Raw genomic sequence first — 18,145 nt, forward strand, 5'->3', positions numbered from 1 at the left:
CAAAACACACAGACAAGAAAACTGCCTAAAAAAATAAAGGTTATAAAAAAAAAAAAAGACTCATTGTGGACTTCTGACTCCAGAACGCTAACACAATACACTTGTGTTGTTTGTTGCTACCAAGTTTGTGCTAATTTGTTAGAGCAGCGATTGGAAACCAATGCAACGGCTTTTTAAAAATGGACAAGCCCTCCCCTCTTGCCCCGTCTGAGATCCTGACTTGGTAGGTCTGATGCAGGTCTTGCGCTTGGTGATTTGAGGACCCTGCATAAATTTAGAACCCACCTACTGGGTTGTACACATCCTCAGACAGGGATTGTCCTTTCGATCATCTCTACATACCTGAGGAGCCTACAGGGAGCAAGTGTTCACAGCGGGTTGTGAAATTGGATTATGCCTGCCTTGTCTCATAATTTCAGTTCATACTCCCTACTTTTATTTTTCACCCCCCCAAACCTATTTCCCATCAGTGACAGAGCTGATGACGAGGAACACCAGGTAAGTCCCTGTGGCCGTTGATCCCTGGAGAAGGGGCTGGGCCTGATCCACTGGCCACTCTGACCCCACATGCTGCTTGCCCCTAAGCTGCCCACCTTGTGGAGCTGGGGCTCTGTGCCACTCAAGGAGCCGGGTGTAGCAAAGGTCCCCAACCCTCCCGCAGTGGCCAGGCTCTGGGAGCCTGGGGGAGTTCGGGCAGGCTGTGGCTGCTACGGGCTGTGTTTGTAACGAATGTGTGTGTGTCTGTTCTAGGGCAGTGTGTGGGGTTGGTTTGAAAGACTTATTTGAAATATATGATGGCCACCCAGCATGTGAGCCGTGTTTCCTAGTGACGTCCACAGTGCTGGAGAGGCTGTGACTGTACATGCCAGGGCACCCACAGTGCTGAAGAGGCTGTGACTGCACATGCCAGGGCTGGTGGAGATAAATGCAAGGAGCGTCCCCTGCCTGTCAGCTACGGCTGTGAATGCCTCGCCTCCCCAGTGCCCAGCTGGTGCCAACCATCTGATTAGTGAATGAGTGGGTGAAGGAATCAGTCAATATAAATACTGAGGAGGCAGTGGGCATGACTGGTTGACTCTACGACCTTGTACATTTGTACACCAGAAACGGAACGTCCCTGTCGGCCTTGTAGTCCAAGGGAACCCAGTACCCTGGGGATGGGCCCTTCCTGCTTGGGGCAAATTCCCTGAGGCCCTTACTGCTCTCATGTGCTGGAGAGACTCCAGCTCTTTACACACCGGGTAATGATCATGTTACCAGCTGAATGGTATATATATATATATATATATATTTTAATACTTATTTGTCTATTTGGCTGTGCTGGGTCTTAGTTGCGGCACATAGGATCTAGTTCCCTGACCAGGGATCGAACCCAGACCCCATGCATTGGGAGCGTGGAGTCCTACCCATTGGACCACCAGGGAAGCCCTTGAATGGTATTCTTTTTAATGTTAAAGTCATTTTATTTTTTTTTTATAAATTTATTTATTTTATTTTTGGCTGCATTGGGTCTTCGTTGCTGCGCGTGGGCTTCCTCTAGTTGCGGCGAGCAGGGGCTACTCTTCCTTGCCGTGCACAGGCTTCTCATTGCAGTAGCTTCTCTTGTTGCGGAGCACGGGCTCTAGGTGCACGGGCTTCAGGAGTTGTGGCATGCGGGCTCAGTAGCTGTGGCTCACGGGCTCTAGAGGGCAGGCTCAGTAGTTGTGGCGCACGGGCTTAGTTGCTTCGTGGCATGTGGGATCTTCCTGGACCATGGCTTGAACCCATGTCCCCTGCATTGGCAGGCGGATTCTTAACCACTGCGCCACCAGGGAAGCCCTAAAGTCATTTTAAATAAGAGGAATATACCACTAACGGCAATGTTAAGTCAAACATTTAATCAGGAAAAAAATGGCACGCCTTCTCATCCTTCTGACGCCCGCTATTTACACTAGTTTTTTTTTTTTTTTTTGCGGTACACGGGCCTCTCACCGTTGTGGCCTCTCCCGCTGCGGAGCGCAGGCTCCGGACGCGCAGGCTCAGTGGCCATGGCTCACGGGCCCAGCTGCTCCGTGGCATGCGGGATCCTCCCGGACCGGGGCACGAACCCGCATCCCCTGCATCGGCAGGCGGGCTCTCAACCACTGCGCCACCGGGGAAGCCCTACACTAGATTTTGAAGGTAGTCCATGATAGCACATCAGCCTAAAACAAAGTATTTCCATGGCAACTGGAAATGGAAACCTTAGCTTGTAGTTGTAACAATTTATAGTGTTCTTTACAGGTGCCAAGGTCAAGGTCAAGTGATCTCAGGGCTTGGGACACTGATATTTGGTAGAAGCATCTGCTAATGCTCTTTATGTGATGTGATGTCACCTGGTGAAGACCATGCTCTGAGGATGGCAGTGCAGCTGCAAAGGGCCTCCAGAACCTTTCCTCAGGCGAGCCCACCTTCTCAGGGTCACCGCAGCGAAGGGGACTGCAGGGTGGCTCCTTGTCTGGCTGGGAAGCTGCTGCTGCTAATCCCTGGTCTCCATGACACTGTGCTTTTCCTCCTGTCTCAGGCTCCTGCAGCAGCCCCTCTTCTCCCTGCCCGCCCAGGCCCGGTGCTCTTCTCTCTGCTGCCCGAGGTGCTTGGCCCTGGCTTTTAAACAGCCATCTGCAAACCATTTTCGTCCTCAGTTTTCACCAACTGCTTACCAGTGACATTGCTGGTGCCCCAGGTCCAACATGTGCCCAACAAAATCATCCTTCACTCCCGAAGCCTGATTCCCCTTTCTCCATCTCTGTCGCCGGCACCACCTGTCGGTTTCCTCTGACTTGTCTCATTCCAGGCCCATCTGCTTCATTTCTACCACCACCTCCCACCCCTGTCCCATCCACCTTCCTGGCTGGAATCAGGGTGCATTTTACAATGGCTGTGGGCTTGGATTGAGATGAGTTCTTCCAGAGGGAAGTTGCATTTACTTCTATGTCACCTGGGGACCCTACCATACCCAGGTCATGTCCCACTAACTTTCCTGATTGAGGTTTTTGGGCCGCAGTGGATTCGGCTGCAAATCCACAGGAGTACCAGCTTGTGGTTCAAGTTCCCTAGTGAGGTTTTTTGTCCCCCTCGGTCCACCCAATGTCAAGGTCAAGACAGGTACTTGGGGCTTCCCTGGTGGCACAGTGGTTAAGAATCCACCTGCCAATGCAGGGGACATGGGTTCGAGCCCTGGTCCAGGAAGATCCCACATGCCGCGGAGCAACTAAGCCCGTGCGTCACAGCTACTGAGCCTGTGCTCTAGAACACGCAAGCCACAACTACTGAAGCCCGCATGCCTAGAGCCCATGCTCTGCAACAAGAGAAGCACTGCAATGAGAAGCCTGCGCACAGCAAGGAAGAGTAGCCCCTGCTTGCCGCAACTAGAGAAAGCCTGCGCCCAGCAATGAAGACCTAACACAGGTAAAAATAAATAAATAAATTTATTTAAAAAAAAAAAAAAAGTACTTGCTGCCCTTTCTGCATGGTAGTTCATGTCTTGCTAGCTCTTAAACTGAATGTGTCCTGGCTTTGTGTGGGGTCTCCTACTGGACACTCCATCTTGGAAATTTATTCTTTCTTACAATAAGGGCATATCTTATAACTGATGGTGTTTTGAAACTAAATGAAATATGGTGTTAGACCCTGATGAACTGTCTCCCATTTTCCAGATTCACCCTCACCAATCCCTTCTTCCCAGGGAGCTACCACTGTTTGGTCCCAGGGCCATGGATACTTAGACCTGACAGATATGCCCCGATTTCTTAGCTCATGCTTGTTTCCTGCAGCCCTCTCCTTCCTTCTGGATTCACTTCTGTTTTCCCAGTGAGGCCTCTGTGGTCCTTTCAGCAAGAGTCTGAGGGCTTCTGACTCTCAATTTTTGCATGTCTGTAATTCTGCATCTTTCACCCTCCCTGTTGAATAATAACGGAAATACATGGACTTCTTAGTTGACAGTTTTTCCCCTCAGTGCTTTGAAGATACTTCTTTTCTGTCTCCAAGCATGCGTCGTTACTGATGAGAAGTCGGCTGTCAGGAGAACCATTTTTACAGACACTCTGCCTTTCGTTGGGTTGCTTTTCAGGTTTCTCTTGATTTTTCACCTTTAGAGATGTCACCACGATGGGCCAGGTTTTGTTTGGGTTTTTTTGGTTTTATTTTTGGCTTAGCCACACTGCATGGCTTTCAGGATCTTGCTCAGGGATTGAGCTTGAGCCCTCGGCAGTGAAAGCATGGAGTCCTAACCACTGGATTGCCAGGGAATTCCTGATGGGCCAGGTTTTGGATTTATTTTGATTTAAAATACTCAGTGTTTTCAACCTGAGGACTCGTGGGTTTCATTCCGGAAAATTCTCAGCCATGATCTTTTTTTTTTTTTTTTTTTTTTTTTTTTTTTTAATTGAGGGATAGTTGATTTACAACATAGTTTCTGGTGTGCAACATAGTGCTTCAAAATTTTTATAGATTATACTTCATTTAAAGTTATTATAAAATATTGGCTGTATTCCCTGTGTTGTACAATATATCCTTGTAGCTTATTTATTTTACTCATAGTAGTTTATATCTCTTCATCTTTTCACATACTGCCTGTCTACCTCCTATTTTCTGCTTCTGGAACTGTTAGAAGCGCGTTGGAGGCTCTCACTCTATGTAGAGAAGCTATTTTTCCCTCCTTCCCACCCCATCAGGCAGTTTGCAAGACCCCCGCAGTTAGGATCCTGTCTTACAAGGATGATTCAGGGCTCTGTCTCATGGTCATATAGGGGAGGCGGTAGATCCAGACACTGAGCCAGTGGGCCACGTGGCCCTGGGCCTGGGCGAGGGGCTCTCTGCTCCCTTCTGCTACTCTAGAAAACAGATCTAACACGAGCCATAGCCCTGGGTGGCGGTCAGAGCCTTGGCTTCCTGTAAGAGCTTGGGAGTTGCATCCAGCCCTTGCTTTGAGCAGCGAGCCTGGCTCTGGTCCCCTCCAAGCGTGAGGTGACTCTGGTCCCATCAGCAGGTAAGAGTTGACCTCCTGATGGCTCTGCATGTTACCAGACCTAGAGCCCAGCCTGCGGCTTCCACGTCCCCCTGCTGCTGCTGCCTGCAGCTCTTCTCTGTCCACATGGATGTTTATTTATTTATTTAATTTGCCACGCCGTGCGGCACGTGAGATTTTAGTTCCCTGACCAGGGACCGAACCTGTGCCCCCTGCATTGGGAGTGCAGAATCTTAACCACTGGACCACCAGGGAAGTCCTGGATATTTATTTTATATTTCAGTGTGGCTCTGTCTTAAAATTTTAAAAAGGAAATTCTATCTATCATCGTATGGGGAGTGGTATGTGCAGACTGTAAAGTGTGGACTCATGTTCTTTCTTGACCGGAAGCCCCATTACTTTTCTAGCTATCAAATCTGATCATCACAGTCCCCGGCTCCTACTCTCATCTGTATAGTGTCAAATCCAGACCCTTAGCACAGCCCAAGGGCAAGGCTCATCTCTGGCTGCTATTCCTCTCTTTCTCCCTGCTGCTCCTGACTGAGCCTTCTCACACACAGGTCTTATATCCTCCCTGGAGCCTCCCCAAATCCCCCAAGCAGAGAGCATGGCTCCCTCTCTGTGCCCCACTTGTGTGTCTGTCTCTCCTCCTTGACTGTCCAGTGCTTGAGGGCAGGAGTCGGTTTTATTTGTCTTTGGAGCCCCAGCACCAGGATAGCACTTGGCACTGACTAGATGGTCCCTGGAGGTGGGTGGGGACACGGATCTGAAGTTGGGCCTACCTGTCAAAAAGTTACCCAATATTCTTGAAAATAAGTACTCAAACAAAAACCTGTGCACAAATGTTCAGAGCAGCTCTATTCACAATAGCCAAAGGTGGAAGCAACCCAAGTGATGAATGGATAAACATGGAATAGTATTCAGTTGTAGAAAGGAATGAAGTGCTGATACACGGTACAACATGGATGAACCTCGAAAACATTTTAAGTGAAAGAAGCCAGACACAGAAGATCACATATTATACGATTCCACTTACATGAAATATCCAGAAGAGGCAAATCCATCAAAAGAGAAGGCAGACTGGTGGTTGCCAGGGGTTGGGGGAGGGACGATGTGACTACTTGATGGGTGTGGGGTTTCCACAGAAGGTGATAAAAAGTTCTGGGACTAGATAGTGTTGATCGAGGAAAAGCACTGAGTGTACTTAATGCCACCACATTGTACAATGTTTAAAGGTTACAATGGTAAATTTTGTCATGTGTATTTTCCACACAGACACAAAGTTACCCAATCGCTCTGGACCATTTTGGGGTGAGCTGGGATGCAAATTGGCTTGAACTATCCAGACACTTTATAGTCCCCAGAGTGTAAGAAATGATCTAAGCAGGCCTGCTCAAATTATCTGAGAGATGCTAAAATAGCTTCCTGTTAGGTTATGGCCTCTTTTGCTCTGCAAACTGAATGTGCGTGAAGCATGTCATGCTGGAAGGGAAGGTGGTGAGGCTGTGCAGAGAACATGGCCTGATTCCACACTTACCTTCAGCTACTTCCAAAGGGCCCTGGGACTTGCGAAGCTCCTTTACTGTTTCCAAGAACTCTTTCCCCCCAGCCTTTTCCAAGGCCTTACCTGTGAAGGAAACAATGGAAATCCATTGTGGTTGCTCTTTTCAGTCATTAATTACACTGACAGAGTTTTACTAGGTCTTAAAAAAATTGCTTAGAAAGTAAGAATCAAACTTTGCAATTGAAATCCTGTTTGCCAGTGGTCACTGGTGACAGGGGTCCCTGGGCTTCTGTCCAGTGGGACTTAGATTTTAGCAAACTCTTTTTTTTTTAAGAATTATTTAATATTGCTTCTAATGTATCATAGGAGTTACTTCCCCAAAATGTTAATCACAGCTGGATTGAAAGAGTATTTGGGAAACGTGGCAATGTTGTTTCTGTAAGTATATCACATTATAAGTCATCTACTGGAGATCCGAAGGGGTTTGCTTTTGTGGAATGTGAAACAAAGCACAAGCAGCAAAAGTTATTAAGGCAGGTCCAGGACCTTTTGTCAGAACAGGGGAGAGGAAAAGAAGTAGCTCTGAAGATAAAGAATGTCTCACTCCCAAATCAGAGATTTTAAAAATGACTCAAGGAGGGGGAGTCAAGATGGTGGTTAGGGAAGATGCGGAGTTAGCATCTCCCCACAGCTAGCACACCTGCCGGCCACTGGTGGCGGACTCTGACACTCAAGGAGACGGGAGGAACCCCAAAGTGAACCAGTAGGACGCAGGGGGACTAAGGGGGAGGAGAAGTGGAGACCAGACAGGATCGGCGCCCCTGAGGCCAGGGAGATCAGGAGAGGCAGGCGGGAGGGACTCTCTGGGAAGAGCTGGAGAGGAGCAGAGGGTGATTGCCTGGCCCATTCGGGCCAGGGAGCCTGCTGAGCTCCCAAGCCGGCTCCCCCACTCCACAAAGCCCCATCCAGGCTGCGTGGGTCCTGGGGGCATAGGAGGGAGGCCGGGGAGATCAGGAGAGGCAGGTGGGAGGGGCCCTCCCAGACCTCAAGAGCAGGAGAGGAGAGGAGGGCTTTGCCCCACCCACTCGAGCCCAGGAATCCTGCTGGGCTCCCAGGTGAGGTCCTCCAGCCTCTGAGACCAGGGGTGGGGTGCACGCTTGGGCCCCTTCCGTTCCTTGAGCCTAAGCCCCACCCTCCACAGACCCCAGGGCCTTTTCCAGCCCTGTGGGTCCTAAGCATAGGCCCCGCCCACCACTCAAATCTTGCTTAGGCCCCGCCCCCCACAGCAAATCAATAAAATTAGAAATGAAAAAGGAGAAATCACAACCGACACTGCAGAAATACAAAGGATTATAAGAGACTACTGCAAACAACTAGATGCCAATAAAATGGACAACCACGAAGAAATGGATAAATTCTTGGAAAGGTACAATTTTCCAAGACTGAACCAGGAAGAATTAGAAAATATAAACAGACCTATCACAAGTAACGAAATTGAAACCGTAATTAAAAATCTTCCAACAAACAAAAGTCCAGGACCAGATGGCTTCACAAGCGAATTCTATCAAACATTTAGGGAAGAGCTAATACTGATCCTTCTCACACTCTACCAAAAAATTGCAGAGGGAGAAACACTCCCAACTTCATTCTATGAAGCCACAATCACCCTGATACCAAAACCAGAAAAAGATATCACAAAAAACGAAAATTATAGACCAATATCACTGATGAACATAGATGCAAAAATCCTGAACAAAATACTAGCAAACAGAATCCAACAGCACATTAAAAGGATCATACACCATTATCAAATACGATTTATCCCAAGGATGCAAGGATTCTTCAATATACGCAAGTCAATCAATCTGATACACCACAATAACAGATTAAGGAATAAAAACCATATGATCATCTCAATAGATGCAGGAAAAGCTTTTGACAAAATTCAACAGCCATTTATGATAAAAACTTTCCAGAAAATGGGCATAGAGGGAACCTAACTCAACGTGTAAATGTATATGACAAACCCAACAGCAAGCAGCATACTCAAGGGTGAAAAACTGAAAGCTTTTTCACTAAGATCAGGAACAAGACAAGGATGTCCACTCTTGGCACTCTTATTCAACATAGTCTGGAAGTCCTAGCCACAGCAATCAGAGAAGAAAAAGAAATAAAAGGAATACAAGTTGGAAAAGAAGAAGTAAAACTGTCACTGTTTGCCGATGACATGACACTATATATAGAAAATCCTAAAGATGACACCAGAAAACCACTAGACTAATCAAGGAATTTGGTAAGGTTGCAGGATATAAAATTAATGCACAGAAATCTCTGGCATTCCTATAGACCACCAACGAAAAATCAGAAAGAGAAATTAAGGAAACACATTTACCATTGCAACAAAAAGAATACAATACCTAGGAATAAATCTGCCTAAGGAGGCAAAAGACTTGTACTCAGAAAACTGTAAAACACTGATGAAAGAAATCAAAGATGACATAAACAGATGGAGAAATATACCATGTTCTTGGATTGGAAGAATCAACATTGTGAAAATGACTATACTACCCAAAGCAATCTACAGATTCAATGCAATCCCTATCAAACTACCAATGAATTCTTTACAGAATCAGAACAAAAAATTTTACAATTCTTATGGAAACACAAAAGACTCCGAATAGCCAAAGCAATCTTGAGAAAGAAAAACGGAGCTGGAGGAATCAGACTCCCCAACTTCAAACTATACCACAAAGCTACAGTGATCAAGACAATATGGTACTGGCACAAAAACAGAAATAGAGATCAATGGTACAGGATAGAATGCCCAGAGATAAACCCATGCACGTATGGGCACCTAATTTACAACAAAGGAGGCAAGGACATACAATGAAGAAAAGACAGCCTCTTCAATAAGTGGTGTTGGGAAAACTGGACAGCTACATGTAAAAGAATGAAATTAGAACACTACCTAACATCACAAAAATAAACTACAAGCGGATTAAAGATTTAAATGTAAGACCAGACACTATAAAACACTTAGAGAAAAACAGGAAAAACACTCTTTGACATAAACCACAGCAAGATCTTTTTTGACCCACCCCCTAGAGTAATGGAAATAAAAACGAAAATAAACAAATGGGACTTAATTAAACTTAAAAGCTTTTGCACAGCAAAGGAAACCATAAACAAGACAAAAAGACAACCCTCAGAATGGGAGAAAATATTTGCAAATGAAACAACAGACAAAGGATTAATCTCCAAAATATATAAACAGCTCATGGAGATCAATATCAAAAAAACAAATAATCCAGTTAAAAAATGGGTGGAAGACCTAAATAAACATTTCACCAAGGAGGACATACAAATGGCCAAGAAGCATGTGAAAAGATGCTCAACATCACTAATTATTAGAGAAATGCAAATCAAAACCACAATGAGGTATCACCTCACACCGTCAGAATGGCCATCATCAAAAAATCTACAAACAATAAATACTGGAGAGGGAATGGTGAAAAGGGAACCCTCCTGCACTGTTGGTGGGAATGGAAATTGATACAGCCACTATGGAAAACAGTACGGACATTCCTTAAAAAAACTAAAAATAGAACTACCATACGACCCAGCAATCCCACTACTGGGCATATACCCTGAGAAAACCATAATTGAAAAAGAGACATGTACCACAGGTTCATTGCAGCGCTATTTACAATAGCAAGGACACGGAACCAACCTAAATGTCCATCGACAGAAGAATGGATATAGAAGATGTGGCACATATATACAATGGAATATTACTGAGCCACAAAAGGAAACGAAATTGAGTTACTTGTAGTGAGGTGGATGGACCTAGAGTTTGTCATACAGAGTGAAGTAAGTGAGAAAGAGAAAAACAAATACTAATGTATATATATAGAATCTAAAAAAAAAATGGTACTGATGAACCTAGTTGCAGGGCAGGAATAAAGAGGTAGACATAGAGAATTGACTTGAGGACTTGGGGTGGGAGGGGGAAGCTGGAGAGAAGTGAGAGTAGCATCGACATATATACACTACCGAATGTAAAATAGTTGGCTGGTGGGAAGCAGAAACATAGCATAGGGAGATTGGCTCTGTGCTTTGCGATGACCTACAGGGGTGGGATAGGGAGGATGGGAGGGAGGCTTAAGAGGGAGGGGATATGGGGACATGTGTATGCATATGGCTGATTTGCTTTGTTGTGCAACAGAAACTAACACAGTATTGTGAAGCAATTATACTCCAATAAAGATCTATTTAGGAAAAAATGACCCAAAAAGACAACAATAAAAAAGAAGCTTCAGAAGTTTGCAAAGAGGGAATTCCCTGGCAGTCCGGTGGTTAGGACTTGGCGCTTTCACTGCCAGGGCCCGGGTTCAATCCCAGGTCAGGGAACTAAGATCCTACAAGCCGCACAGCATGGCCCAAAAAAAAAAAAAAAAAAAAAAAAAGTTTGCAAAGAAAGCAAAGGTATTTATAACTTTAAGGTTAGGGTTAGATAAATAAGATTTTCATTTTCCTTAACTTATGTCTTTATTTCTTAACTTGATATTTAATTTAGAATTAGAAGTCTCTACTGAAGAGGAAAATGATACTGGAGATATAAAAGATGGATCCCTCTTGAGAGCAAAAAGGAAGCATAAGAAAAAACATAAGGAGAGGCATAAAATGGGAGAAGAGCTTATACCATTGTGAGTACTATCAAAGTCCATCAGCAGTGCTAGTTATAGTGTTGGCAATTGACATATTCCATGGAAACTTGTTAACTTTTAGGGGGTGATTTGGCCATAAAGCAGTCTCATGACACGAACCCTAAAGTGATCTTTTCAAAAAATTGAGGCTCTGGTGTTCTGATCTCTGGGTTTGGTACCCGTGTAGTACTGATTAAATTCAGTGTCTTGATTTGACGGCAGCACTCCACACTGGGGGGGATCTCACAGACCCTGCAGCCTGCCTCTTGTCACCAGCTCCTAAGCCGGGTCCCAGAGCCACCCTTGGGGTTGCAGCCACCACCTTGTTGCTGGGGGGTGAGGAGCAGGCCCCGGGTGACAGATGGCTTAGCAGGAACCTCTGAGTGGAGAGCTCTGGGGTCCTGTTCCCATCTCACCACCACCTATGTGTTGTAAGTCCCTGGGGCCAAAGGACAGACACAGGCCCAGGGCAGCCTGGAATGTTGTTCCCCCAACTTGGGCCTTGGTTTCCAATGGAAAATGCAGAGCTTTGCAAGGCTAATCTCTAAGGACATTTCTGCTGGGAAATCCCTCGAGTTTTTGACGGTAGGACAATTCTCTACGCCATATTTCAGGGTTGTGCTTCTAGAGAGGCCAAGCGGAACCCCCAGGAGATGGCAGGACTCCACCTCCAGCACAGCAGGAGCCCCACCTATGTGCACCAGGGGATCCTCATGCCCCTGAGATGACATGTGGGTGTCTTGTCCAGACCAGGATGACTGCTGCTCTTGGGTGGGAGATGAGGTATTTCCCCTCATGCATTTTCATCTTCAAATGAATCTGGTGAACTGGATGTCTGGGGCAAGTCTCAGCTCTCTCTCTCTTTGTGGTTATTATTATTAGTTGTTATAATTATTCAGATGATGATTATTATTGTTATTATTATTACTCAGTTCAGAGGCTTCCCTAGAGGCTGAGTGAGGGAGCTTCCCCACTCCACACTCAGACACTCAAGTATATTTGGAAGGGCACAGTATGATGTGCAGATCACTTAGGAAAAATATTGATTGCAGCAACCACTCTCCACTGAGGCGGGGGTGGAGGGGTTTCTCCATTAATGTGCTTGGGTTTCAATGACGCAATTTGGTTATGGTGATCGCAGGCTATGGCAAGTGCCTCTAAGTCTCTTTTCTGCCCCTCAGACCCCCGGCCAGTTTCGATCTGCTGGGTCACAGAAGCCTGGAGAAGGCCAAGTAGCTGAAGCTGGTAGCCAAGTTCGCTGTGAGACGCAGGGGAAACAGGTCTAGGCTGCTGTGCTCTGCTTTCAGAGGTCAAATGGGACCATGTAAAAATCAAGGTGAGCCCACCCTCTTCCCTGAAGACATTTAGGAATAAAGTAGCCTGTAGAGTTGATGAGGGGACTTCCCCTGTGTGGAAGCCTCCAGTGAGGAAGTGAAGAAGGAATTAGAATATCTAGGATTAGAATATCTCCCCTTTGCGACCCCTAACGAATGGACAGAACTAGAGAAGGAGCATCGTGAGAGAGTGGGGCTCCTCCTGATGGGAGAACGTTCCATCACTGCCCAAGTAGTCTTGCTAAAAGTTTTTGAACCTGAATCTAATTAAGCCTCTGGGTCCAACTACCAACTTATAAGAAAAGCAGAGAAGAAACATGTTTAATGACACTAGGAGGATGGAATCAACAAAATCCAGACTGTGGGAAACCCTACAGGACAAACAGCCCAGCTTCTTCAACAAATAATTTGCTAAGAAAAAAAGAGAGAGACAAAGGGGGATCCAATGGGTTATAAGTGACTTATCAACCAATTGTAACGTGTGAAATTAATGGAGCCTGAATCAAATAAACAAATTTTAAAAAATTGACATTTATGATGCAGTTGGAATTTGAACACTGGATATTTGAAGATATTAATTTAATTTTTTTTAGTTGTGATAGTGGTCTTGTGATAATGGTATGTTGTAAAAAAATAGCCCTTGTCATTCTGAAATATTCACAGATAATATGTGTGGGGGGAATGTGGGCGGGGGTAGAGCTGAAACAAGCTTGGTCATGGGTAGATGATGATTGCAATGGGGTGTGTAGGGTTTCATTACACTCTTCTGCTATTTTTGTGTAGGCTTGAACTTTTCTGTAATAACTTATAAAGTCTTAAGAAGAATAAATCAGGGCCTTATCTGCATGGGGAGATTGGTTTGGGCGACAGCAGTGGAGAATGGAATCATGATGGGAGGGACCCCTTCTAACAACTCTGCAACCATGAAGGAGACTATCATTTATCAAAAGCCTATGAGCCCGGCACTGTGCTAAGCTCCCTCTTTGTATTATCTTATTTAATCTTCATAGCACCTCTATGAGACACGTACTATTGTTATCCTCACACATGAGGAAACTGAGGTTCAGAGAGGTTAAGAAAACTGCCTATAGTCACACAGCTAAATCCAGGACATAGACCCACGCTGGCTCCAGAACCTCCACTGAGGCTGGGATCTGACCTCGAGTTTTTGCTTCAATACCAGTGTTTTTTCTATCCTACCATCACCCACCCCTTAAAAAATAGAAATATCTTTATAGTTTTCCTGATAGAAAAATGCAAATACTATAGAAATCATAAAGAAGGTAAAACTTTAAAAGATAAACTTGTTTTGTTTGAGAGAAGCTAGAACACACTTCAAAACAGAGCTCAAGGGCTTCCCTGGTGGCGCAGTGGTTGAGAGTCCGCCTGCCGATACAGGGGACGCGGGTTCGTGCCCCGGTCCGGGAAGATCCCACGTGCTGCGGAGCGGCTGGGCCCGTGAGCCATGGCTGCTGAGCCTGCGCGTCCGGAGCCTGTGCTCCGCAACGGGAGATGCCACAGCAGTGAGAGGCCCGCGTACCGCAAAAAAAAAAAAAAACAACAAAAACCAAAACCAGAGCTCAAGATTAAGGCCACGAGGGGTAGTCTTTCCACACAGAGGGAGTTGAGGGCAGTTGGTAGGGCCTGGGCTACGTTTGAAGAGTAGAGGAATTTTCACCATCTCTGTGTGCCAGAGAAATCCTCTTTCTCTGTAATACTGTTTTTTGTTTGTTTTTTGTTTTTGTTACCCCCCACCCGGTGCTATCTTATTTCCTTTTCAGCAAAGCAAGTGGCCTCTGATGCCAAGGGGGAAACACAGGTGAGCCTGGCAGCTACCACCCAGGGCTGAGCTACTGGCATTGGCCCCAGATCACCTACCTCAGAAGCAAGCCCTGTATCCCAAGGACAAAACCCTTTCTTTGCCCATTTCTGTCTTGTAAAAATCGGTGAGATGGTGACTAAATGGTCTTATTATTATTTCTAGTGCCTGGAAGCTTAGCCTCCAGGTTCCTCCACCTAGCCTAGTAATAGATGCCTCCACCACTCGCGGGACAGGTGGCAATCCACCGGTGAAAGAACTCAGTGTATAGCCTTACAGACCACCTAACTTTTTCCAGATGTCCATTTCCTTTTTACCAATGGTGTTCTCAGTATTTCAGCTTAAAATATATGTAGAGGTTTACCCAAAACATGTACAACAATATTTAGAGTAACACCACTCATTACAGCCCAAATTGGAAACTGCCCCAGTGCCATCAATGGTACAATGGATCAACAAACTGTGTTATATACCTACAGTGGTATACTGTACAGTAAAGAAAATGAACTACAACCTCACTCAACAACATGGGTTGATTTCACAAAGTTAAGCAAAAGGAGACAGACACAAAAGGAGACATACTGCATGATTTCATTTATATAAAATCAGAAACAGATGACACCCCTCTATGCTGTTAGAAGACAGGATAGTAGTGGGGACTTCCCTGGTGGTCCAGTGGTTAAGACTCGGTGCTTCCACTGCAGGGGGGCACGGGCTCGATCCCTGGTCAGGGAACTAAGATCCCACATGCCTCGAGGCGCAGCCAAAAATTAAAAAAAACAGAAGACAGGATAGTGGTTACCCTCGGAGAGAATGGTGACCGGGACGAGGGATGAGAGGCCTTGTGGGGTGCTGGCAAGGTTCTGTTTCATGATCAAGGTGCTGGTCCCAGTTTTGTTCGCTTGGAGAAAAATTCATCAAGCTGTGCATTAATGATCTGTTTTTGTATAATACTTCAATAAAAATTTCAAAAATATCTGCAGACCTAAAACAAAATTAGTTTTTCTCTAGTAATGCTGTTCAATTACACACGATGGCAGAGCTTGATTGACACAGTCCGCCAAGCAGGGGCTATCCAGCTGACAATGACCGACTTCACGAGAACTTGCCAGAACAGTAGCTATTCTATGGCACCTCTCCCGAAATCTCAGAACCTTACCTATATCTTCCTTGAGGTCAATTTCAGCTGTGGTTGGGTGGACGATGCCCTCCACTCTCATGGAGCCAATATGGCTGATGTCACTCTGGGTCAAGGACAGCTGCATTGGGAAGAGAAGATGCAGAGTGTGGGCGAGATCAAGGCCTATGGAAAATCTTCATGTTTTACTCACATCTGTTCATTCTCTCAATTGCTTGTGTCAACAGAAAGGGCTGTGCGTGGAGCGACCTTCTGACGTTTCCAAGGTGTGTGGTTTTCAACGGGCTCTTTTGAGCTCAGTGGATTTGATGTTCACCCTGAAGCTAGCAGCAAATCTACCTCCCCTTTTTGGGGGCAGGACGGGGACCTCCCCTCCTTTTCTTTTCCCTACAGCTTATGCCTTCGTTTCCCATCCGGGTGGCCTTGGTGTTCAATATCGTTAATTCTCTGAGTAGCTCCTGCAAGAAGCTACTCGGTTCCCTGCATTCTCTCCAGAGCAGCACAGACCTGCGGGGGCAGGGATGTAAAGCCAACCACTTTGCTGGAGAGGAGTGAGGGGCTCTGGGATTCTGACCTCTACGTCTGGCCGCCTTGACTTTTGGGACCACCCTCTTGGGGCTACGCTTGTGAAATGCTGCCCCATGTGCCCATAGCTGAGCAGAATGGAAGCCATTTTCCATTGTGTCCCCATGTGAGCTAGAACTTCTTGCTCCCCTAGGTAAGGGAGAGAAAGCTAATCATCACGTAACCACAGAGAGCCCCTAGAGTGGACATAAATTCCACCTCTTTGCTTCCCTGCTTTCATCAGTGATGAATTAGGAACCCGCCACGTTTATGCTCTTCTCAAAACGTGCTCTTCCCAGTTGCTTCAACAGAGGTTCGTACTACTGTCAGGCTGCAAACATTTGCTACCCGATATGATTAACTGACTGTTTCCGCGGGTATCATATTGCAGCCCCAGTTGACTTGGTAGATACATTGTCTGTTATGCTTATGGGAATGAATTATTTGCATGTCTGGCTGGGCTGCTGTTGTGCTGCTGAAGACTTTTCAAATGTATAACCCTGTTTGTTTTCTTTCTGCAGCCTAGAAAGGCAAGCAGACTGAATTATTAGCAAATAATTCATTTCTAACACCAGGGATATTCAGGGAACATATCTTTCTATTTTCCTTCTTTGATAAATTACATCACACCATGTAAAGCAGGCCTCCCAAAGCCTGGTTGAGAAAGTTAGCTATGGATTTTTTTTGGTGAGCAAGAGATATCTGGGGAATGGAGACCAGAAAGATCCACTGTGGGTACCTCTGGCTGACCAGTGTCAGCATGAACAATTCTCAGCACTAAAGAGCTTGTTTATCCTCACAATGCAGACATTGCCATTGCTCTTTAGTTTAAAAATGAATAATTCAAGACCAGAGTGAAAGTCATATTAGGGAAGGAAGGGATGAAGGAGGCTTCATTGCTTGTAAACAGTAGGTTATAAAAATGCAATAGTGTTTTATGACAGTACATTACAATTCTCTTTATTACCTTCTGCCCTAGAACAAGGCTTTTAGAAGACAGGATGGTGAATCCATCCCCAGGCCCATCTTCAGAGGTGGAATTTGAAGTTCCTTCTTTATCGCTGTCCTTTGGTTTGGACTGTTGGTAGAAATCAGAAGGACAGATCAGAAATAATCCAGAAAAAGCCCAAAGTGGCTTTGAAGTCTTTCCCATGGTTACCACCAAGTTGGATATGAACGGAAGTGGTCAGAGGTTAGGTTCTGTTGTTTTCAACAGAGGGAAGCAAGAGACAGCAATATGGGGAAAACAGAAGGATACTGCAAAAATCAAGTGTATTAAGGGGTTCGCATGTACCCATAGTCTTTGCTCAAACCTGGACACAGATATGTTATTCTTGTTCTTTTCAACGCCTACAGCTTCTGATAATAAGCCAAGTGGGGTCATTCATAGTGCACTGCTCAACTTCCCTTCTCTCCAGGATTCCCCTGGGGCACAGCGGCCGAGAAATGAACTCTTATACCATCTTTTTTGCCATCATGGAGGTCTGGGGAATGAAAACTTGACAACCCCCAAAGCAGCACTGTCCAACAGAACTTCATTCCCTCATTCCCTTTGTGCTGCTTCGTGTTGTTGAGCGCGTGAAATGTGGCTGGTGCAACCAAGGAACTGAATTTGATTTCATTTTCAGTAATTTAAATTCAAATTTAAATAGCCACATGTGGCTAGCAGTTGCCGTACTGGGCAGCATATGAAAGTATTACTCCATAAATGGCACCTCTGAGCTATAGCTACTTATCCAAAACACCTGAAATGCCATTGGCTGAACTCAGGCGACTCTCTGTGGGAAGCTAAAGGTGTGTCAGTATGTCACATGGGGAGAGGTGGAAAGTAGAGTTCCAGATCAGCTCTCTCACTTGAGATTTTGGTGAGGTCAGTGGAGGGGATCTGGAAACATGAAAACCACCCATGTGTGGGGTTTGGAAAACTCTAGTAGACCCTGCATGATGATCTGAGCTCGTCTCAAAGGCCCTTTATTCTTTTTCACACACATTCCTATCATTTTCTCCCAGCACCAAGCTGAGGTGGGTCCCCAGTCCTTCGGAGATGCTGGCCACGCCCTTCTCTTTGGATGGTTCAACTTTCCTCCCGTTCTGTG

The 18,145-nt window shown here is 45.7% G+C and overlaps 1 protein-coding gene across 1 annotated transcript in view; it reads right to left on the reverse strand.

The window, feature by feature from the left end:
• Positions 1 to 18,145, reverse strand: part of LOC132498686 (core histone macro-H2A.2) — a 54,023-nt gene that overhangs the window by 3,604 nt on the left and 32,274 nt on the right. Inside the window, exons 5-7 of the mRNA XM_060112672.1 lie at positions 17,017 to 17,127; positions 15,502 to 15,606; positions 6,522 to 6,606 (exon numbers count right to left, since the gene is read on the reverse strand). Coding sequence (XP_059968655.1) covers positions 6,522 to 6,606; positions 15,502 to 15,606; positions 17,017 to 17,127 — 301 coding nt within the window. The remainder of the gene's footprint in view (positions 1 to 6,521; positions 6,607 to 15,501; positions 15,607 to 17,016; positions 17,128 to 18,145) is intronic.

Source organism: Mesoplodon densirostris, chromosome 1, assembly GCF_025265405.1.
Source record: "Mesoplodon densirostris isolate mMesDen1 chromosome 1, mMesDen1 primary haplotype, whole genome shotgun sequence".
NCBI classification, from domain to species: Eukaryota; Metazoa; Chordata; class Mammalia; order Artiodactyla; family Ziphiidae; genus Mesoplodon; species Mesoplodon densirostris.